Consider the following 24,733-nt stretch of genomic DNA (forward strand, 5'->3'; position numbering starts at 1 on the left):
GTCTGAAACCCATGGGCTTAGGCAATCCTCTCACCTCGGCCTCCCAAAGTGCTGGGATTATTGGCATGAGACACTGCACCCAGCCACATGTAAATCTTTACACAAATTAAATCCAGGCTTAGTTAAAATATTTTTTTCTTAGATAAAGATGTGGCTACAACTGATTTTCAATTTAATATAAAATAGTTTTCACAGAGAATTGATTTTAGCTTCAACGGCCTATAAGTTAAAGTATAAATTTGAACTAGTGAGCCAAGAGCAAAATATTATTTTAAGAAAATCAGGCTGCATGCAGTGGTTCAAGCCTGTAATCCCAGCACTCTGGGAGGTCGAGGGGAGAGGATTGTCTGAGTTCAGGGTTTCGAGACCAGCCTGGACAACTTGGTGAGACCTCGTCTCTACAATAAACTAAAAAATTGGCCAGGCATGGTGGCACATACCTGCAGTTCCAGCCACCTGGAAGGCTGAGGTGGAAGGATTGCCTGAGCCTAGTAGGTCGAAGCTGCGGTGGCTGTAAGCGTACCCCTGCATTTGAGCCTGGGCAACAGAGTGAGACTCCAACACACAGACACAAAGAAAGAAAATCAGAAATTGGTGACATTAAAAAAAACTATAAACAGACATTTTCTAAATAAGATTACACTATTGCTAAATTTACAGAAAAGTGACTTTTATTACCTACTATCAGATAAGACTTTTCTAATGAAGCAAATAAGGCTAAGGTATACATGGTAACTGCATTTCTCTTTCCAGAGCCACCCAAAACCAAATCATTTAAAGTAGTAACGACAGTACTTGTACTCAACTTGTTTTGCTTCTATCCAATTACTACCATTTTGTAGAACACACACTTTTCCTTCTTTGAAAAACATTTTTCATCTAGAATATTGTGGTGATGGAAAAGCATTAATCAATGTGAGTTAATCAATGTGAGTGACAATATTTTTTAAAACTAGAATAGATAATTACAATTCTATAAACGCTCATGGCAAGCAGTTTTGACTGGTGTAATACAACTTAATGTACATACTAAAGAAAGATTTTTGATGATTTTAAGATAACTTCAGAAAACCTGTGAAGAAGCTCATTTAACAGTATATCTGTAAAAGCTTAGACCATAGACTTTCCTTGACAGGAGATAGAAAGTAAATGTATTGAGTCATTGAAATAATTGAATTTAAGTTGTATTATTAAATCTACCCCAGCTATGATTATTACTTCTTCCTACTCTTCAGCATGACCTTCACTTAACATAGTTCACTGTGTCCCTAGAAATTCCAGTAGCCCATTTTGTTACCATGTACTCCTTTCCAGAAAATAATCTTAATCGTAGCTAGTACTAAGCACAGTACTAAAAAGATTTCAAATTTTCACACATACCTTCTTGAAGAATTTTTGGTCAAGAATTGTTCAGAACACATACCTCAAAAAAGATGAGCACTGCACTATGTTAACATTGAATTTTTCTGTAGCTTGTGAAATTTAATTTCTTAAGATGAAAATTTTTACCTAGATTTTATTATTAAACAAGTACCAAAAAAAAAAAAAAAAAAAAAACCCACCAAAACACAAAAACCCTACAGGTTCTAGTTAAAAAGATTTTTTGTTTGCCTATTTCTGAGTTTCATTTAATTGTCCTATTACACCGTACCTCACAGGTTTCCTTTCTCGAAGCAAGTCTTCCAGACTCCGTTCACAGTGTTCCGCGACCACCACAAGTCTTTCTGAATAAAAAAAGCAAATTCACTTTATATTTTATCAAGACATTTTAACATCAAAATAATATATACAAATGATATTTTTAAAGAGTTTTTCAAACTCTGTATTAACTATATCATTACCAAGCATACAGAATAGGATAAACATCAAATAAAACAGTGTATTAAATAACAATTCCTGGCAAGGCGAGGTGGCACATGCCTGTAGTTCCAGCTACTTGGAAGACTGAGGTGGTAGGATCACCTGAGTCCAGCAGTTCGAGGCCGTGGTGGCTGTGAGTGTGCCACTGCACTCCAACCTGGGCAACAGAGTGAGACTCTGGCTTAAAACAAAACAAAACAAAAATTCCTTTTCATCTCTTTTTAAAATTTCTCTAGAGTCTCTTATATGTGTCAAGAAAAACAGTTGAAAAGGTTGATCTTGGTGGGGAGGATATAACTGACCCCTCTTCTGACACAGACTGGAAGAAGTAATAGATGAAGACATTTTGAAGGGGAGGGAAAATTGGGGAGCTAAATACAGATTCAAACACAAGATCTTTGAAATTGTGGTCAGAAACCTGAGAAAAGTAGAAATATTCTGAATTACGACCATAAAGAAATAATAGAAAATCAACTTAGAATTATAGTTGACCCTGAACAATTCAGGCAGAGGGAGGTTAGTGGCACCCACATCCCATGTAGTTGAAAATTCACTTATATAACTTTTGACTCTCCCACAACTTAACTAACAGCCTATTGACCAGCGCCTTACTGATAACATAGTCAATTAACACATAAAGAGTATCTACATATATTTCGTGCATTCATGACATACCTAACTTTTTCTTAATTTTTTCAATATTTCTAGGCTATACGATTCATCTGCATGTTTTTTCAAATTGTTGCAAATCTCCAAAACAATTTCCAACATATTTATATTTATTGAAAAAAATCCACATATTTAAGTGAACCTGGGCAGTTGCAACACAGGACCTGCAGAGATTAAATACTGTAAGATGGTGGTAGGCACGATCAATATCATGTCATTTTCATTTTCCAATAGATCAATTGTCCAAGGAAAAGAGAGCACAGCTTTAAGGGCCAGTTCATAACTCTTTGTTTTTTTCTCTCATTATCTCTAGTGACTAACATGATGGTAAACACAGTAGCAGATCAATAATTTTTTGCTAAATGAATGAATCATGAATGAATCTAAGAAGAACAAAAGAAACACACAGCTGGGTTTACAAGCATTTGGGGATCTGACAAGGTTATTTCAGGAGTTTGGTTTAAAAGAAATTGGGGTGCTGTATCTATGTGAAATGAGTTCTAAGTAAGATAAGGAAGAAGGTTAACACAAAATACAATCACAGACTGAAACCAGATGAAGTAAAGGTACAAAGAGGCTGGGAATAATGATAACGTCAAAGAGAAGGTTTGGTGAAAATGAAAAAATTGCAAAGTTGGAAAAAAAAAAAGAGACAAAAGAAGATGGACAGGGTAAGTTCAGACAGGAGGTCTAGTGCATGGAATAATTCCAGGTAACAATGGATCATGGCATGGTTTGCATGTGGAAGTAGAGATGAAGGACAACAGTATACAGGCAGTCATGTGATGTACAAGAACAGGGTATTATCTTGAATTGTACTTTGGAAGCTAAAACTAAAGAGGTGACATAACAGAATAAAATGAAAAATAAAAATTAAAAATCCTATAAATGAAAACTGTCATTTTCAGATGAAAGATTCCAATTGTATAGGATCAGGGAGAAAAATAAATAGCAAAAGATGGCACTGAAGAGGGAGTTTAACAGGAATATTTAATAGGAACTTAAAGAAAATTTAATTTGAAAGAACACAACAAAAAAATAGGAAAAAAACAAAAAGAAAAACCATGAGATACAAGGCCAAGTTCTTTGCTCAATAATGAAAAGAGTTGAGTACCAAGCAATTTAGTACAACTGTGAAGTTCTAGAATAAAAATGGTAATATCAGAAAATTAAAACAAGAAGCTGTATTCCTTTTCATTTTCTCATATTTTGTCAGTGTTCCTTACATCTATCCAGCTCCCTCTCCTCAGTCTCCTTTGTAGACCTTTACCTCTTCTACCCAATGCTGCCAGTGCCTCCACCCCTGATTCTGGGACTTCTTAGTGTGTTTTCCCCTCATCGGCACACAAAGCTAAAAAACTCTGAAATTACATCTCAAGCCCACTCTCTGACTACAGAATTTTACAGGCATTTACTTGCTTTAATATAAAAGTTATTGAAACTCAAGAAAACCAAAACTAAATTTACAGTTTGCTCTTCAAGTGTGTTTTCTTTAGTATTATTTCAGTGAATGATATCACTACCCAGCCAGCTGTTCTAGTTAGAAACTTAGCAGTAACCTCCCCTTCTCAAATCCAAACAAACAAAACCCTGCAATATTTATCTTCCAAATGTTTTAAGAATCTATAGTTTGCTCGTGTGCCACAACATGGGTCCAAGTCAGCATCATCTCATTAGATAACTGCAACAATCAATTGATCTTCCCACATTAACTCTTATTCCTAACATATTTTCACACTAAAGTCAAAGTGATAAAATAATAATAAACTTGAATATGGAACTACCTCCTCTAGCTTCATTTATGCTATTTTATCCTTGATTTACCAACTTCCAGCCACAATGATCTTCCTTCCCTCTTCCTGTCTTAGGGCACTTATACATGGGTTCCTGACATGATCTTCCCTATTCTCTTCTCCTATCACATACTTAACTCCTATCACATACTTAACACAGTGGTTAAGGGAACAGACTATTTTGCGGGCTCAAAACCCAGTTTTACTACTAATTTAGCTATGTGACCTTATGGAAATTAGCTAATCCCTCTATGCCATAGATTCTTCTGTAAGATGAAGAGAACAACAGCACCTCATAGGGTTGTTATGAGGTTAAAATGAGTTAATATATAATAAGGACCTAGAATAGTGTGTGATGTACAGCAAGCACTATCTGCTAGTTTTTAATTATTATTTTTCAGGCTCCAGTTAAATGGGACTTCCCCAAGGAACACTACTCTGGTTCTCTCAAAATCAATTTACTACCCCTATAAAATATTCTACATTGTATTTTTCTTTTATGGTACTTGTTTCAAGTCTAAGAAGTTGCATACCCATTTTTATTTACAGTAGTTTCCCCCTTATGAGGTTTCACTTTCTGCAGTTTCCGAAGATATCCAATGGAATATTCTAGAAATAAACAATTCTTAGGTTTTAAATTGCATTGTTCAGGCTAGCATCCTGAAATCTCTCACCAGCTATTCAGATATGCCAGAGTAGCTATAAAATACTTCCTCTAAGTGAAAAGGTGAAAATTCTCAACTTGATAAGGAAAGAGAAAAAAGCATACATTAAAGTTGCTAAGTTTTATGGTAAGAATGAATCATCTATCTGTGAAATTGTGAAGAAAAAAGAAATCCGTACTAGTTTTGCTGTTATTTCTCAAATTGCAAAAAGTTATGACCACAGTGTGAGATAAGTGCTATGTTAAGATGGAAAAGCCATTCAATTTGCAGATAGAAGACATGAACAGAAATGTGTTGATTGATGACAATCAGGTTTGGCACTATCCGAGGTTTCAGGCATGCACTGGAGGACTTGGAAAGTAACCCCTGAGGATAAGAGGGTACAGCAGTGATGTCTTTTTTCTCTACTAGATAATACACTTTATGATGGCAGGAATGATGTTGTTCTTGTCCAGGAGCGTATCACCAGTCTCTAGAATGTCATCGAAAACACACAGGCATGTAATATAAATATATTTATCAAATGAATTAATATAAGCAAAGGCATAATGTGGCCATTAGAAATGAAGAAGCATTTCATATCACCACAGTCATTATCTAAACAGAAATGGGTCCTGTGTAAAAAATTATGTGCTAGCCAGGCTCGGTTGCTCAGCCTGTAATCCCGCACTTTGGGAGGCTGAGGTGAGTGAATTGCCTGAGCCCGCGGGTTTGAGACCCACCTGGGCAACTTGGCGAGATCTCATCTCCACCATAAATCAAAAAATTAGCCGGGCGTGGTAGCACGCACCTGTAGTTCCAGCTACTTGGAAGGCTGAGGCAGAAGGATTGCGGGAGCCCAGCACGTCGAGGCTGCGGTGGCCGGGAGCGGCCACTGCACTCCAATCTGGGTGACAGAGCGAGACTCCAACTCAAAAAAAAAAAAAAAATTATGTGCTGTATTATAAAGTAAGTAGAAAACAACTCAGTGGCACTGATTTTAATACAAAATAAAAAACATCAGGCTAGGCATGGTGGCTCATGCCTGTAATCCCAGCACCTTGGGAGGCAGAGACGAGAGGATTGCCTGAGCTCTGAAGTTCAAGTCCAGCCTGGGTAACATAGCAAGACCTCATCTCTACAAAAATATAACAATTAGGCAGGCATATTGGTATGTGCCTGTAGTTCCAGCAACTCCAGAGGCTGAGGCAGAATAACCGCTTGAGCCCCTCAGGTTGAGGCTGCGGTGGCTGTCATCGTGTCACTGCACTCCAGCCTGGGGTGACAGAGTGAAACTGGCTCAAAAAAAAAATTTTTTTTTTCTAATGTGCATTTTCCATTAATATGCATTTAAATTTAACAGTTTAAACTGGATAGTCAGGCTGGGCTCAATGACTCAGCCTGTAATCCCAGGCTGCGGGTCGACACTGGTGTGGCTGTGACCATGCCATTGCACTCCAGCCTGGGCGAAGGAGTGAGACTAAAACTCCAAAAATAAATAAATAGATAGATAGATAGATAGATAGATAGACAGACAGAAAGATAGATAGATAGATAGATAAACTGGATAGTCATAAGTCTCCCTATCAGTAAGAGATTTCCAAAGTGCGTGGCACCACTGGAATTTGTCAAGTTTATTCTGAAAAGGATGTTTGCCAAAACTTCAAGATTCTATAGAACTATTAAGCATTGTTTTAATCCTGCAGAGCTATGATCCTTTGCAGAATAATAATGTTCTCCCACAGGTTATCGAGTAGATACTAAAACAATGTTTCCAATACGAACTTGGTTTTTTTTTTTTCTCCAAGAAATCACTGGAGGAGTCTTTATTCTGAAACTCTGGACCACTGTTTAAAAATAACTTCTGTTTGTAATAAAAACAATGTAGTTTCATAAAATAAAACATTTGGGAATCATAATGTGCCAAATATAAATCAATAATGTAGTGGCATTATTTATTAAAAAAATGTGACACTAAGATGAACTTTAAATAATAGAATATACAAGAACTGTGAATAAGCTTTCTTCTAACAAAGATGTGATAAAGGCCAAGTACCATGCAGTGTATCCAGCCTGAAATGGATGTTTTAAGTCAATGTTAAGAAATTGAAGAGAGTAGAAAATAAGCAAGAAGGGTAATTAAAGAATTGAATAAAGGGAGGAGGAAGTAAAATAAAGGTTTTGTTTTGTGTTTTTTTAATTTAGAGAAAGAGGTGAATTGTCAATGTCTCAATATAAAAGGTTATTAGAATACAGTTACTACATAATTATTTTGTTATTCATAGTAAAAATGAGAGTAGCTCATTACCTTTAAAATATAGTATTTAAATAAATTGTTATACAGTTTAAAATGAACAAAGAAAAATACTGTGCTTAAAGAACAGTATTGGTACCAGGACACTGTGATAGTCAGTTTTATGAGTCAACTTAGCTATACTGTAATTTCCAGTTATTCAACAAATACTAATCTAGATGTTGCTATGAAAATGCTTTGTAAATGATTAAAGTCTATAATCAGTTTACTTTACATAATGGAGATTATCCTAGACAATCCAGGTGATCATGATTCAATCAGGTGAATAGCCCTGAAGAGCAGAATCGAAAGCCAGGAACAATGGCTTAAACCTGTAATCTCAGCTACTCAGGAAGCTGAGGAGGGAGGACCAATTGAGGCCAGGAGTTCAAGACCAGCCTGGGCAACATAGTGAGATCCTGTCTCAAATGAATGAATGAATGAACAAATAAATACATGAATAAGAGCAGAAGTGTGGTTTCCTTGAAGAATAAATTCTGCCTGTGGACAACAGTTTCAGCTCCTGCCTAAGAGTTCAGCTTGTCCTTTTTGAGGGACCGCCCTATGAATTTCAAACTTGCCTAGTCAATTCCCACAATCATGCACACAAATTCCCAGCAACTACTAATCTCTTTATACAAACACACAGACATATACTACTGGTTCTCTTTCTCTGATGAAATTGATACTGACACTTAGGTTGAAATGATATATACCAGAAATGTATATAATATTTATCTTAGAGGTCTTTAATATTTCTATTATTCTTTACCTGAATTTCCAATCTATTAGTTAAAATAAATTTATTCTTGATTTCATCAGCAATCACTGAAACATTTCTGGATAATCAATACCAAATTAAAAAGAGATCCAATACCATACCATTTATAATTTCACTCTGCTTCTAAACACACCTGAGATTTCAAGCAAGAAAAAAAATATAAAATGTGTTAACATAAGTATTTTCATATTTTATGGCTTTTTTCCTTTAAAAATATTTTCAATTAAAAAAAAACCAAGTTCTCAGATTCTAATAAAATGTCTACTATTCTTGAGGTTAAATACTTCATCCTGCTGAGTTAGCAAGACAATATCATCTTGAAGCAATTGTGAAGGATCTACAGCAAATAGTGAAAAGTGTGACTTCTGAGCTAACCTAAGATGTAAAAGCGTAATGTTACTAAAACAGATTAAATATCACATGTAAGGAGAGAGTGGGACGAACAAAGACAAGATATCTGCATAGCAAGAACAGAATAAAGGGTAAAAAGTGGAAACAAGATTTTTTCAGGAGATAAACCAAAATCATATGGTATTACATCATTGAGAAATGTGTTCACTAAGGAGATTTGTTGAGTAGAAACTTCTCAAATTTTTCAAACTAGAAGCAATAGAAATGACTGAGATACTTTGGAACAGATTTTTACATAAACAATTACTTTAACATAGTTATTTAACATTGCCAATTTAAACAAGGTAATCCAATTCCCTAGACTTTTGACAATCATTGATAATCTCATTCCAGTCAGCTAGACTTAAAATATATGAATTGTATTCATATCTATGACTTATATTACCCTAGTGGAGAAGGCTGCTGAGATCTAGGACCAGGACAAACAGGGAAAGTAGAGCAAACAGCAAAAGTAGAGCAAACAGCAATATGGTGGTTGAGGATAAGGGGACATATCAGACTGTTGAACTAGCTTCAGAGAACAATGATCTGTAGAACAGATTACCATGTTGAAGGTGATCAGCTCCTACCTGACATTAATTATCAAAAAGAAGGTTCATATGCAAGATTAGCAAGAGGGTGCTCCAAAGACAGTTATGATGTAAGGCAGTTCCTAGTTCAGTGTTTACAGGGTCCATTTAGGTAGAGGAAGGAAAAGGAGTTCAAGAAATAGCTAGGACTATTTAGTCCATTATGCCAAAAAAAAAGGAGGCTTAAGAAAAACAGGTCAGAGGCAAGTTCTCAATTATACAAAGTGAAGTTCCAAAGAGGCTTCCAGATATATTGGGAAGAAACAAAGGGCACTTTAGGAAAAAAAGAATGAAGCCCTAAGAATAGGTTAAGTGGCAAGAGTTTGGAAAAACAGGTCAAATTTGTAGACATAAACTAGAATAACTAAACATGATCATCAGCCATGAATAATAAAGAGGATCTACAATACTGCCAAGCTTTGTTTGGAGTGGTTTTGGAACTGGACTAGCCATACAATTGGAAATTCTTTAGAACCTGTACATGGATTGGGGGAGGAGGTACTAAAGTATACAGGGATTGACAATTTCTATTAATTGTTTGGTGATGTAAAAAGCCCCAAATGAGCCACACAATTTTTCAACAGCTAATTAATGTCATTGAAGCCACTTAACAAATAAGAAACTTCAATAAAAAGTGGTTTTGTTTGTTTGTTTGTTTTTTAGCAACACCAAAAAACTTGCCAGGTTATTTTCTAGGTTTTTGGCAAATGGCTGGAGCTCTCTAAAGTCTACTGTAGGGATAATTACTCTAGTTTTCATGGTTATCCATAAACAAATTAGAAAAAGTGCCCTGTCCGCCAGAAATAATTAGAGAGAATCAGAATTCAGCTCCCTTCCTCCATTAACCAGAAGAATTCATGCACTATGCAAAGGGCAAAACCCTATACGGTGGCCCTCACTGTGGGTCTCTTGATTGGTAAATATGTGATATGGTACAGCACAAGGTACAGTTCAAATCAACTTTGAAAAATTTAGGATCCTACATTAGAAGTTCTCAAATTAATTCAAGAAGATAATCACTCCAAACTCCTTGATCCTCTATGTCTGTGCTTTTACCCTTTCTTTACATTAGGAAGCCTTTTTGAGAATCTGGTAAGAAATCATCCACTCATTCTTCAGAAAATGCATGTGTACACATGCACAAGAGGAGACCAAAAACAACCTGGAATTCATTTATAAAAAATTGTGTGTTTATTCTTACATGTTCAAACTTCAGTCACATTCAAAGTACTCTCCATTTGATGTAATATACCTAACAAGATGCTTTTTCCACTGCTGAAAACAGTTTTTATACTTGTCCATTTTGATGTCTTTTAGTGCTTCTGCCATTTTCTATTTCACCTCTTCCACATCAGCAGAAAGTTTCCCTTTGAGAACTTTGTCCACACGGGGAAAAAAAAAAAGAAAAATGTCATTCGGGGTAAGATCAGGTAAATGGGGAGAGCAGGGTATGGGGTCATGCCATGTTTGGTCAAAAACTGCTGAATGCTCAGTGTGGTGTGAGCAGGAGCACTTGTAAATCATTCATTATGAAATGGGCAATGCATTGAAAGAATCTTGAAAAACAATTCACTGAAGCAGAACATAGCCTCAGCCTCTCACAACACCAGCTAGTACATTGATGCTGATGGGTTTCTAGAATACCTAGCAAGCAGGAGCCCACCCTCCAAAAGGTAATTTTGTTTTTTGGGGGGGTCTCCCCTCGTGTACACACACATACACATTTTGTATATTATTTTGAGGGGTTCACAGACCTGTTAAAGCCCATTCATAGGTCCCTGTGGTTCCTATTAGAGCTACTAACTTACGCTGTCCAATTTGGACATACATTAAAAAAATGGAACAAGCTACAAAAATTTCCTAGGTCAGAGATAAATATGAAAAAGAACAATAAAGCAAACCTATCAGGATGTGTTGAGAACACTGCCCATAACAACACACACAGGCAATCGCAGATATTCATACTAAAAAAGCTTCTATACAATGTCTCCAGACTTCATCTGGACAACAGATTTTACAAACATTATAAAGTTTGTAATTGACCTTTTTTCCACATTTAGGTAAATATCTAGCAATTGATTTCTAAATATGTTTCCTCATTATAAAAGTAATTTGAAGTAGTTGGAATTCCTTCTGTGCCCTGTCCTATAAGTGGTTTACAAACCCATTTATAGTTCATCTAAATAAACAATTTATTAATATTACTAATCATATATCTTTTTCTAACTTTGTTCCTTTTCTTCCTGAAGAGAATCAGAGCATACCACCTTAATATACCCCACTTTGACATAAGATTGTTTTGAGTTGAAAGCAATTAGTTCTCTGCCCTCCCCCTTTCTAAGCAAAACATAAATTTCTCTATGTAAAGAAAACAGAAATTTTCATTTGTAATAGTATAACCCTCTTCTGTACCAGGAAGAGAAAGATGACTTTTATCTACACACTAAACATTACTAAATAACTCTTAGGTACAATAGGTTGCCTAGGCATTTTACTCGACCCCCAAGGCTCTAAACCCCTTTTTTTGGCTAGCCAGACTACTTCTCATTTTATCTCCCTTTGCTAAGACAGTATATAAGCCCCAATTCTAACCACCTCTTTGAATCACATTCCTCTGTGAACTCTGTGCATACATACATAGCTAAATCTGTGCTTTTTCTCCTGTTAGTCACTCTTTTATCAGTTTGACTCTTGGATCCCAACACAGAGCATAAGAGGATAGATAATTATGTATTTTTCTTTCAAGTACTATATAAATGAAATATTGTATGGATGTTTGAATCTTGTCTCAAATTCTTTTTAGAAAAAAAGTAAGATTATAATTAAGACATATAAATTTTTTTTAAAAAATAAGAATGAAATTAACAATGATTTTAAGATGTTGTTTCTTAGGAATGTCACAAAAAAAAGCCAGAATATCTTTTGAAAATCCATGAGTCTTCTTAGGCCACTAGTACCATTAAAATTAATAAATGTCAGCAAATAAAACTTCATGGATAGGAGTCATTCCTCTGTGTTCTAAAGCCCTTTATCCCACCAAAATTTTTTATACAGGAGTTTGATTAATACCAATATTCTTCAGTGCAGAATTTAATATTTCTCCTTTGTACTTCTTTGGCACAAGTAGATAACCTATGATAACAACTACTACTATATCATAATCATGGTTGCATTCTTCTCCTTTACTATTTTTGAAGTTTACTTGAAAACTAGGATAACTTAAACATTTTCATATATTTGGCTCCTAGCATAGAAAGGGTCATAGTATCAGGCAAGGGCCTATTTAAAGTATTATTACCTCAGTGAATACCAGTTATGCACGTCAAAGTAGACTGTAAGAAATTTCACAATGAAGCCGGGCGTAGTGGTTCACTCCTGTAAACCCAGCACTTGGAAGGAAAAGGCAAGAGGAATTCCTGAGCCCAGGGGTTTAGACCTGCTTGGGCAACTTGGCAAGACCTTGTCTCTACAATAAATCAAAAATTTAGCTGGGCATGGTGGTACCCGCCTATGGTTCCAGCTACTTGGAAGGCTGAGCGGAAGGATTGCCTGAGTCTAGCAGGTTGAGGCTGCAGTGGCTGTGAGCGTGCCACTGCACTCCATCCTGGATGACAGAGTGAGACTCTTACTCAAAAAAACTGAAATGTCGGAATGAACAAAAAAGACTGGTTTCTAAATGAATATTTTTCCTTTAAAGCTAGCTTTCCATCAGCTGAGCTCCAAGTTTGTTCCTTTTAGAGACCCTTAAGACCTCAATATGGGACCACTCACAATCTCACTTGAAAGGTTAAGACAAACCTAATAGACGTTTACTAATATTTGCTGAATCAGTCAATCAAAGGCAATCATGCACAGAAAAAGAAATCCCAATAAAACAATGTATACTTTAATATGCTTTTGTGTTTATGGTATATTTATGTATGCATACTTATATATTTAGGTGTACATATACATACAAACATGAAAAATCAAATATTTTTGTCATCTGCTAGACAATTATCTCTTTTTACTACCCTCTTTCCTATGTCTCCCACTAAGCCTCCTGACAACATCTAACAATTCAGGGAACTAGGTATGTAGTAGAGCTCAAAACCATGTAAGGTACTGAAAAGCTCTAGATAGTAGAATAATGTCAATATTTGCATTATTGTAGGTTTATAGCAGCTTATAACAGCTTCCAAAAAGTATTAGCATTCAACCTTTCTTTATTTTCCTTAGTGTGACATTGGATTAGTTACTTAATTGTCCGTAGCTTAATTTCTTTAACTAAAAAATGCAAATACTACTAGTTTCCATCTCATAGCAATGTTATGAGGATTAAGTTAAGATATGTAAAAAAAAGTAGACTATTATCTGATATATGATAAACAATAAATATTAGCCTTGAATAATCATTAAAAAAAATTTTCTACTCAAAGTATATAAAACACAAATATTCTCAGAGTAAATATTCTGAGAGAAATCAAACAGATAACTTGAAGGCATAATTAAGCCTACTTTCTAGCAAAAAATTAAAGAAAATGCAGTTTGCATTTATCAGCCATTTTGATATTAGGCTGAATTATATGAAATTGCCATTTTTATTGGACAAAAAACAGCTATTAACAAACATGTAAGATTCACGTTCACATGTTATTCTTTTATATCTCTAAATTATTTTACATAGAAAAATTAAATACATTTCACTGGAATGCACTTAAAATAATGTAAAGAAATGCAACCTCAGTCTATCCAAAAAAATTCTAAAATAATTAAAAGTATCGTCACCATAAGCATATATATGTATGTATGTATATATATAAATAAATATATATATATATTTTTAGTTGGAATCTCACTCTGCCACCCAGGCTGGAGTGCACTGGAATGCAAACAGCAACCGCAGCCTCAACCTGCTGGGCCTAGGCAATCCGTCCACCTCAGCCTTCCAAGTAGCTGGAACTACAAGCAAGTGCTACTCTGCCTGGCTTATTTTTTTGATTTATTGTAGAGATGAGGTCTCACCAAGTTGCCCAGGCTGGTCTCAAACCCCCGGGCTTAGATAATCCTCTCACCTTGGCCTCCCAAAGTGCTGGGATTACAGGCCGAGCCACCAAGCCAAGCCATCATAAGCATATTTAATGGCATATGGAAGAACCTAAATATATCACTAAAAAAGCAATAAACACCTTCCTGGGGAAACACTGTTTAACCAACAGAATTCAACTTTTTATTCCAGTTCTGTAAGTGGAATTTTAATGCAGACTAATGCAGTTAAAAAAATCTTCTAGTGATTCCTTTTCATTTGAAGAGTCAAACTCATTACTTTCAATTATACAATACATTCTAACAGATAATTCTAATGCCTCTGACAGTAAAACTTCATTTTATATTTACAGATAAAAAATATACTTAAAAATAGACAGTTTCCCTGAAAAAGAAAATTAAAAATGCCAATTCTCAAATGTAAAAAATATTAATCATTCATTCAGTTTACAAATATTTATTGAGTGCCTCCTATGTGCTCTGGGGTCACAAGTAAAAGTACTTATCCTCAAGAACTAAGAATCCTCCGAGGAGACAAATTAAAGAGAAAATAATAAAAAATGACAAAAGCTATAAAAAAATCTCAGAAAAGGACATAGCTCACATTACAAAAAAATGAAGAAAAGCAAAATCTAGGAGAGAAAATAGCAAAGTACAAAAACATAATCAAAATTACTGAAGGAACTCAGTGGCTGAAATAAAATGTTAAAGCAGTAGAAACGACAAACAATATCTAAAGATGACAACAGGGACTAAACCATGAAGTATCTTGCATGCAATAGACTGGTAAGAAGTTTGGATTTCACCTCACAGATCTTCATGGAAATGGGAAGTGTGTGAGAAAGGAAGTGGTGAAGGTAAAGGGGAGAGGAAGAAGGGAAGGGAGGAAGAGGGGGCACATGTACACACATAATGATTTCTCAATATATTTACTGTATAGTGTATTTATAACTTAATCAGAGTAACAAAATAGAGAACACAAAATAGGCAAAAGAAGAACTTACCATGTTTTCCCCTAGAAATATCCACATACTGGCACAGTCTTGGATGAGTAATGGTCTTAAGGATTTGAAAGCGCCCTAAAATTTTAATGGAATTTGGTGTGAGGGGAAGACCATTGCTTCCACAAACATCATGTGGCAGAGCTGAGGCAAAGAAGGTAAAGGCTCCCATTTCAGCATCCTTCAAGGGAAACATTTTTGGAATCCTAGATCTAGACTCCTAGGTGATCTGAAAAAGGAGAGAATTTTAGGACAAACTGACCAAATACTAAGCCAGTATCTTCTTACCTTAAACATAATTAATAACGTACAGCTTGGAGAAAACATCAATGTGAACACTTCACAGTAAAAATATCAAAGTTAAACATTTCTAAGATATTAGAAGAAAAAAATCAAAACATAAATTTATAATGCAGCTCTAAATCAAATTCAAAGATTTTCAATGATATAAAAAGGAAAAGATAGAATCTTCCATCTCCAATGGTGACTGACAGTTTTAAGAGTAAAGGAAGTTTGTTATTGCATCTGCATACCAATAAGGCTCTTTTCTCTAGCTAAAGACGAAATAACCTACATACTATCTAGAACCTTTCCTTCTCACCCAGTGAGAAAAGTCAGGTAAGAGGAAATATAGATACCAACCAAGAGCTCTAAATAACCAGGGATTCTGTTAAAAGTAGTAAAAATTTAAAATAGTAGATAAAAAAAAAAGTAGATAACAGAAGGCTTTATAATATTAACTAAATAACTAATCAGTTTTCATTTTTGTACTGTTGTACATGTATGATCTTCTTTAATTTCCTTTACAATCCTGATTGATATACCACCCCCAGTTTAGAGATAGTTGTTCCATGTGTACAGTGTGAAAGGTCCTATTTGCTTTAACCTAAATAAATGGTGCCCCCAGTACTGGGCATGTAGCAACCAGAAGCCACAACAACAACAAAAACAACCACCAAATCCCAACACCACATCTCTTTTATTTGGGTATTTCACTAAAAAAAAATTCCATTCATTAATCACTGCATTTTTTCCTTTCTCAGCTTTTGTAACAAATATGCTACAATTTCAATTCATTAGATCACTTTTCTTATGTCTGTCTAGAAACCTCAATAAAATCATTAAAAGAAATGTTTTAAAATGTATAAATCCTTAACAAGAAAGAGAAACGGGTCAAGAGCTGATGAAAGATTTCAAGAAACTCCTATAAGGCAAAAATGCATATGGTAGAGTACTATCACAAGAAACAAAAAGAAGGAAGCCACAATCCACAGTAGTTAAGAGGTCTGGTTGACCCCTTCAGATTCAGAGGTTTAAGACTTAAAGAAGGCAGAAACCGTAGTTAAGAGCAGTCAGAGAGTTTGAAGTCAGAAGGGTGATCTGAAGGGTTGAGAATTACAAAAGTCACCTCTGCCACCAGCTCCACAACATAGGCAGTTATTTATCCTCCATGAAAGAAAAGACAAAGTTCTTCCCCAAAGAAATTGCACAAACCAAGAATTACAGTATGGGCACTAGTAAGAAAAGCAAACTCTTCTTAATTCTGAAATCTGTAGGATCCCAGTTAAGACCTGGCTGTTCATCCAGACATTTTAAAATGTGCTGGTCAACAAGTCTGCCCATATACACAAAACTCCCAGACATCCTTCTTAAGTCTTAAATAATGAACTATCTGGGAATCATCAAATAGTTGAGGAAAGACTGCAGCATAAAAGGCAAAGAATAAAATAACCCCCGAAAATATGGCTTTGGAGGCATCGGAAATAATTTATTAACAGTAAAAGGAAAACAGACTCTAATAAATTTGAAGCGATTTGAAAAGATATTGCATATATTATATAAAACAGGCTACAGAAAATATATTATACAAGAGTAAAGAGAAATGGCCAAAAGATATATGAGATTTAAAAAAAAAAACCCTCATTAATAATCAGGTAACTGCTTATTAAACCACGTAAGAATTTATATCTACTAGACAGTAAAAAATAAGACATCTGTAACATGTTAGGAAGAAATGGAAATACAGGATCTCTCATTTACTGTCAAATGGAAGTGTAAATTGGTACAATCACTGAAGAAAAGAGTTTGACACTATCTTGCTATTGCATTCCTGCACTATCTTGTTATTACATATTACACACACACACACACACACACACACACGGATCTGGGCAAGAAAGATCAGAGCAGTATTGTTTCAAATATCCCCAAACTTAAGATAACTTAACAGTTCAATAGCAGGTAATGGTTAAATAAACTATGGTATATTCACCATAACAGAAGAGTATAAAGGATGGAAAATAAGCAAACTATATAATGTTGAATGAAAAAGTCACACAAAACTTTTGCCAATATTCATAAAACTCAAAAACAAGAAAAAAGAAATAAACAATTCTGGAATACATACACATATGGCAAGAACATATTCAGTAAATAAGGGAATTTGAAAACACTCAGGATAGGAATAGCACTATATGAAAAGGAGAGATGAGATTAGGGAAGAATTCACAAGAAACTGAGTAACAGTCTAGTTCTTAGTTGGTGGATTTTTGGGTGTTTGTGCTATTATTATGCTTCATAATGTCTATACTCTGTAGCTATATCTATCTATATGTGTGTGCACGTACATGCTATGTAGTAGCACATATTTCCCAATTAAAAAAATTAAAAATACAAAGAATTGATTTTCATAAAGGTAAAAGTTCAACAGGGAAAGGATTGTCTTTTAAATAAATGCTATTGAATAATATATTCATATTTTTTAAAAAAACCTTAACCTCTGCTGATATATCCACAAAAATCTCAGATGGATTATAGGCCTAAATGTAAAAGCTAAAACTGTTAGTCTACTAAATGAAAACATGAGAATATCTTTACAGCCTTAGAATAGGCAAAGATTTCTTAAGCAAGATACAAAAAAAAGCACTAACCATTAAAGCCAAATTTGACAAAGTAAACCTCATCAAAATTAAAAATACCTGCACAACAATAGGCACCTTGGGAAAATGAAAATTCAAGCTAAAGAGAAGTATTACTTATATCTATTTATATGTCATTATGTATAGATATAGCCTTTTTAAAAACTCAAATGTATGTGTATATAATAATAGACCTATATCCAGAATCTATAAAGAATTCCAACACTCAATTATCTTTTTAAAAAGCCAATAAGCCGGGCTCGGTGGCTCAGCCTGTAATCCCGCGCCTTTGGGAGGCTGAGGTGAGTGGATTGCCCGAGCCCGCGGGTTCGAGACCCGCCTGGACAGGCAAGACCTCATCTCTACAATAAAATAAAAAAATTAGCCGGGCGTGGTAGCACGCGCCTGTAATTCTGGCTACTCGGAAGGCTGAGGCGGAAGGATCAACGGAGCCCAGCAGGTCGAGGCTGCGGTGGCCAGGAGCGGCTACTGCACTCCAGTCTGGGCGACAGAGTGAGACTCCAACTCAAAAAAATAATAAAAATAAAAATAAAAATCCAATAAATAGGCAAACTCACAAATGCATATTTTCACAAAAGAAGGCATACAAATAGACAATAAGCACGTGAAAAAGTTCTCAGTTGCAGGGAAATGCAAATTAAAACCACAATGATATACCTTTTACTTCTACCAGAATGGCTAAAATTAAATGACTGGCAATAACAGGTTTTGAGGAGAATGTGGAAGTAGAATTCTAATACATTATTAGTGACAGTATAAAATGGCACAAGAATTTAGGAAAATATTTGGAAAACTATTATAAAAATACCCCTAATTTAGGACTCAGAAATTCTACTTTTACTAGGTATTTATCCAAGAAAAATAAAATATATGTCCATACAAATGCTTGCCTGAGAATATTTATAGTAGCTTTACTGATAATAGCTAAAAACTGAAAGCAATGCACATGTCACAAGTGAATGAATAAACAAATTGTGGCACACTGATACCACGGAGCCCTGTTTAACAACAAAAAAGGAACAAACATGTCAAAACATGGATGTATCTAAAAAACATCATACTGATGAAAAAAGAAGACACAAAAGAGTATATACTGTATTACTCCATTTAAATGTAATTCCAGAACTAAGTTTTAAACTGTAGTGAAGAAAATCAGAAAGTAGTACCCTGGCTGGGCAGAGGGGATTGAAAGGACAGCGGAACTTTCTGTAGTGGTAGAAATATTCTATATCATAATTGTGGTGGCAGTGGTTCCAAGGATGAATACGTGCTTCAAAACTCATAAAACTGGCCACTTAAAATCAGTGCATTTTAATATGTGTAAATTTCACATTATTAAAAAAAATTAAAAGCCTATGAAAAAAGAATAATCAAAAGATGAATGGAAATTATGTAACTGCCAAATCAAATAGAAGAGTTGGAAAATAAAGTTCAGATAATTACTGAGAACATGGAGCAAAAAGGAAAACAGCAAAAGCATGAAAAAAAGATAACAAAGTGGATCAAGCCAAGAATCCAACAACCACTTTATAAGAATTTCAAAAAAGGAAAAGAAAAAATTACAAAATATAGAATAGGAGAAAATTCCCCATAGTTGAAGGGAAATATGTACCTTTAAATTTAAAAGGTTTATAATTTCAAGGAGAACGAATGAGGAAAAAAACCTATACTGAAACACTTACCTTAGCTCCTTTGAATGAGTTCATTACAAGAATAAACACACACCTAGACATGGTACCATAAATTTTCAAAGCATCAAGCATAACTAGAAAATTTTAATCATTACAGAGAGAAAAAAATAGTCCAGATATCCAGAAACTAAGGTCAGACTGGTAATCTCATCTTCTTATCAGCAATAATAAAATTTAGAGGAGCCAGGTACAGTGGTGCATGTCAGCAATCCCAGCTACCTCAGAGGCTCAAAGTGGGAGAATCACTGGAGATCAGGAATTCCAGACTGGGCTGAGCAGCATAGTGAGGCCCATCTCACAAAAAACAGAAAAAGAAAATTAGAAGACACTAAAGCCTTGAAAGAGTTGAAGGAACCTAATTTTTATTCTATACACAGCCTAACTATCAAACAAATAACAACTTAAAGCCATACAAACATTGAAAAAATAAAATTACCTTCCATACAACTTTTGTGAGCAAATTTCTTTATGATGTATTCTAGCAAAAGAGAGAAATAAACAAAATAATAGAAGATAAGGGGTAATTGGCCAGGTGCAGTGGCTCATGCCTGTAATCCCAGTACTTTGGGAGACGGAGGTGAGAGGTAAGAGGATTGCCTGAACCCATGGGTTCGAGACCAGCATCGGTAACATAACGAGACCTCATCTCTACAATAATAAAAAAAAATTAACTAGGTGTAGTGGCTCCTGCTTATAATTCCAGCTACTTAAGGCTGACGTGGAAAGATTGCCTGAGACCAGCAGGTTAAGGCTGCGGTGACTGTGAGTGTGCCACTGCCCTCCAGCCTGGGCAACAGAGTAAGACTGACTCAAAAAGAAAAAAGAAACAATGTAATTTACCTAAGAGTTCAATAAATATAAACCCATGATAAATCAATACAAATGGATTAGAACACAATTTGCTCAAACTAAAGTTATTGGACTCCAAGATTAATGTCTTCAAGCAGAACAGAATGGAAGCTTCTATGTACATCATACAATGAATGAAAGAACCCAATGAAAAAAGCACATGCACCTATTCCCCAAGAGAAAGCAGAAAGGCAATGATGAAGGTAAGAAGAGAAAAGTGTGTGTCTTTATGTGCAAGTAAGGTTTAAAAACTCTATTAAGTACATGATCAACTCAATTATGGCATGATATTTTACCACTGAAGGGGAGGAAAGGAGAAGTTATTTGACCTTGATATTATAAACACTTTCCTTAGTATGGCACAGGGGTCATGAAGTTAAAATGTTAGAAAGAAAATGTATTATAGCATACTTCTTGGACCTGCACTAAGGAATAATATAAAGTCACAATATTGTAAGCATTTTATTGGTTTTTAGCACATGAACAAAGCAAAAATGTTGTAGTTAAGAAATATAAATATTATTAACCTTGAAAACACACAAGTAAAGGTCCAGCTAAGGAAAAGCGAACATGAATGTGGCTTCTGCAATGACAAAGGAAGAGTCACAACTTTTCTCATCGTCCAAATAGTAAAATATATTTTTAAAAAATTGATGTGAAAAAAGTAGTTTACGTATATTATTTAGAATTATAAAGTAACCAAAAAAAAAACTGAAAAGTAGCCGGGCTTGGTGGCTCAGCCTGTAATCCCGCACCTTTGGGAGGCTGAGGTGAGTGGATTGCCTGAGGCCACGGGTTTGAGACCCGCCTGGGCAGCGAGACCTCATCTCTACAATAAATCAAAAAATCAGCCGGGCGTGGTAGCGCATGCCTGTAATTCCAGCTACTTGGAAGGCTGAGGCGGAAGGATCGCCGGAGGCCAGCAGGTCGAGGCTGCGGTGGCCGGGAGCAGCCACTGCACTCCAGTCTGGGCGACAGAGTGAGACTCCAACTCAAAAAAACAAAAACTAAAAAGTGTATTATAACTATTCCAAAATTTGGAGAAGAAGTAGATGATGTGGACTTCTTAAGAAGTCAACAGAAAGAGAATTAGCAGTGTAATGTATTATTCATCATTACAGACCTTAAATTAGAAAAGGTTAAAAGTAGTTATTGCTGAAGAACAGTAGTGAGTGTAGGAAGGATGAAGCGGTTGTGTTTTATTATTCAATCCTATTAAAGTATACTACTTGATTTTCAGGTAGATGCCTTTATCACTTAGACAACTGAAAATCAAATAATCAAATACACGAAATGTATGATTTAAAAAGATAAAACACCAATTCGCATAAAACATTTTATCACTGTTCTGCTTCAATTGCCTTTCAGATGACTGCACATAAAGACACACACTCATACACACACACAATACACATACACACTTGCTCATGTTTGGTGACTGGAGGAAAACTAGTGAAAAAGACCAATGAGGTTACAGATAAAAGAACAAATGTAAGCGGTTGGACGTAAAAACTCATTCAACAAATATTTTGAAACTCCTATTTTAAGTCAGATGCAGGATCAAAGAACAGTGAACAAGACATAATCTCTGCCCTGAACGAACTTGAGGTCGAATGACTCAAATGGGGAAAGTTAAAAATAGGGCAAAAGATGCTGGTTTTATCATGAATAAAATAGTTTCCACATTTCTCCAACGATAAAATGATCCTAATTCATTTATTTTACATATGTCTTTCCTCCAAAAGTTATCTTTGCCCCAAATACACAGAAATCGAGATAGGAATCCTTGGAAGCAGCCACTGACAATTCTCAAGTAACTTCCTTCCACTGCTTCACTTTATCTTTTTTTTCCACCCTTCACTTTATTGCTCAAGGGAGCACACTTCGACAGCTGACTAAACCTTGAAAACCAGAAACAAACCAAAGCAAAAGTCCGCATCCACGGAGATTCGTGGAGGGGCAGATTCCAGATTCCCTAACTTCCTCTTTAAGTCTTGCTTTGAGGCAGTGATGCAGCTCTTACTTAGCCTACAGCTCCGAAAGGACTCAGGTGAACGTGTGATGTAGTGGGAAGGCCACTGTAACAAGGAATGGAAACAGTACACAACAGTAAGCGGCTCCACAGCTCAGCCACTCGATGCTCCCGATATTCTTCTACCTCCCACAAGCCCCACCCACTAAAACATAGAAAACTGGGACACCCAAATACCTGCCTCCGAGTGTGGGGACGCAGGCGGGCACAAAGACAAGGGGGATGGAGCTTCTACACGGGGCCCCAGCGGGATCGCTGTGGCTGGTGTTGCCGCTATGGCTTAGTGCACCAGACCCTGCATCTCAGGTGCTTCTACAAGAGGCCGCTCCTGGAACGCCGGGAGCTTAGCAATTTCCCTTTGCCTGCAAGCCGAGACAGTGAAGGTTCCTTTCTTGGAACCCGGTCAGAAGCACAAGGCCAGCCCTGCTCACTCACAGCACCAGCCTTCTACCCACAACCTTCCACCCAGCCTGGCCATTTCTTCTGACGTCCCAGCCTCCGCGACGCAGCACTGAGGAAAGACCCCGATTTCTGGCGCCCTGCTTCTTGCCCAAACTGGCGACAAGATGTAGCGAAAGAGGAAGGGGAATTGGCCATATTGGGTGAGGGAATGGAAGATGAGGAGCCTGGTGTGGCTGGTCAATAGGGCTGCGCACAGGAAAGAGAAGACAGAATGTGGGGTTGAATCTGTGGATCACTCAGGCGTTTAGCGTGGGCACCGCAAGGGGCCCTTTCTCGCTGCCATCGTGTGTGAGAGGCTGTCTCCTACCTGCTCTAGTCCGAGACTGCCTCCGAATATCTGTCCGCCGCTTTCTGTGAGTGATGTCGTGGCGGGTCCGAGTAGGTGGATTGCGATCGTAGGAGTCTCCCTTCCCCTACTTCCCTCCAGGAGAGAGAACCTGGCCTACGGGTACTAGTAGGAAGGCAGCTTGCACCAGCACCAACCTTGGCATGAGGAAATAGGGAACAACTTGGGACCTTTTGAAGGAACCAAGTTTGAGAAATCGGATGCAGGGCCAGGGGAAAGGATGTACTGGAAAACGTAGATTCATAAACATGTTTACCGTTATATGAATGTGTGTGTGTGTCAAAGGACTTGGTGTTTGTGGGAATCTGAGAAGACAGGAATTCACTCAGCAAAGTTATTAAGCGCTTACTATATTGCACGCACCATTTTAGGCGCTATGTAAAGAGCAATGAACAAAACAGACAAAAATCCCTGTCTGTAGCTCACATTGTGTTGAAGAACCATACTAAAGTAAACAAAAACATACCATATTTTAGGTAGTGATGAGGGCCGAAGAGAAAAAATATATATAATGCCGAAAATAAGTATATATGTTGAGATTTTAGTGGGATAAGGAAATACCTCACTGAAAAGATAACTCAAGTGAAGAGCTGACAGAAGTGAGAGAACTAACCATGCAGATAACTTGGGGAAATGCAGTCAGGCAGAGGGACCAGCCACTGCAAAAGTCATGAAACAGAAACTTGCCAAAACAGCAAGGAAACCGGTGGGTCAGGGTTGAGTTAAAGGTCTAATTCTTCACTAGAGACAAAATCAGAGAGAATAGTAACAGGTCCTGAAGGATATTGAGGGCATCTCCTTTTTATTCTAAATGAAATAGGAAACCACTGGAGAGTTTTGAGCAGGAAAGTGATGTGATCTGACTTTTTTTTCCTCCCCCCTGAGTCAGAGTCTTACTCTTGTCACCCAGACTGGAGTGCAGCTACATGCTTACAGCCATCACAGCCTTGACCTACTGAGCTCAGGTAATCCTTCTGCCTCAGCCTTCCAAGTAGCTGGAACCACAGGCACGCGCTACCACGCCTGGCTAATTTTTTGATGCCCTGGCTGGTCTGGAACCCCTGGGCCCAAGCAGTCTTCTTGCCTCGGCCTCCCAAATTGCTGGGATTACAGACTTCAGCCACCGTGCCTTGTCCTGACTTCCTTTTAATAGGGTCACTGACTGCTATCAAGAGTATACTGAGGACAGAGTAGAAGAAAAAAGATGAGTTAGGAGACTTGTAGTAATTCAGAGGAAGCATAATGGTGGGTTGACAATGGGTGGTAAGAAATGGCCAGATGTATTCCCGATGCACTTAATTTAGATAATGTTAGAGTATTATGGATGGCATAATTAATTAGGCCTTGAAAGCTTATCTATCTATCTAT

At 36.5% G+C, this 24,733-nt stretch overlaps 2 protein-coding genes across 3 annotated transcripts in view; one reads left to right on the plus strand and one right to left on the minus strand.

The window, feature by feature from the left end:
- TBCK (TBC1 domain containing kinase) overlaps nucleotides 1–23,033 on the minus strand; it is a 273,436-nt gene extending 250,403 nt beyond the window's left edge. Inside the window, exons 1-3 of the mRNA XM_008055888.2 lie at nucleotides 22,735–23,033; nucleotides 15,050–15,275; nucleotides 1,652–1,724 (exon numbers count right to left, since the gene is read on the minus strand). Coding sequence (XP_008054079.1) covers nucleotides 1,652–1,724; nucleotides 15,050–15,242 — 266 coding nt within the window. The 5' untranslated portion in view covers nucleotides 15,243–15,275; nucleotides 22,735–23,033. The remainder of the gene's footprint in view (nucleotides 1–1,651; nucleotides 1,725–15,049; nucleotides 15,276–22,734) is intronic.
- A 256-nt stretch (nucleotides 23,034–23,289) lies between these two features.
- AIMP1 (aminoacyl tRNA synthetase complex interacting multifunctional protein 1) overlaps nucleotides 23,290–24,733 on the plus strand; it is a 31,415-nt gene continuing 29,971 nt past the window's right edge. Inside the window, exon 1 of one of the 2 annotated variants that reach the window (XM_008055889.1) lies at nucleotides 23,290–23,372. The gene's annotated coding sequence lies outside the window, so the exon portion shown is untranslated. Of the gene's footprint in view, nucleotides 23,398–24,733 lie in introns of both variants that reach the window. The other variant, XM_008055890.2, reaches the window with a different exon arrangement.

The sequence above is a fragment of the Carlito syrichta genome, unplaced genomic scaffold (assembly GCF_000164805.1).
Source record: "Carlito syrichta isolate Samal-C Ts95f unplaced genomic scaffold, Tarsius_syrichta-2.0.1 Scaffold302017, whole genome shotgun sequence".
Taxonomy (NCBI): Eukaryota; Metazoa; Chordata; class Mammalia; order Primates; family Tarsiidae; genus Carlito; species Carlito syrichta.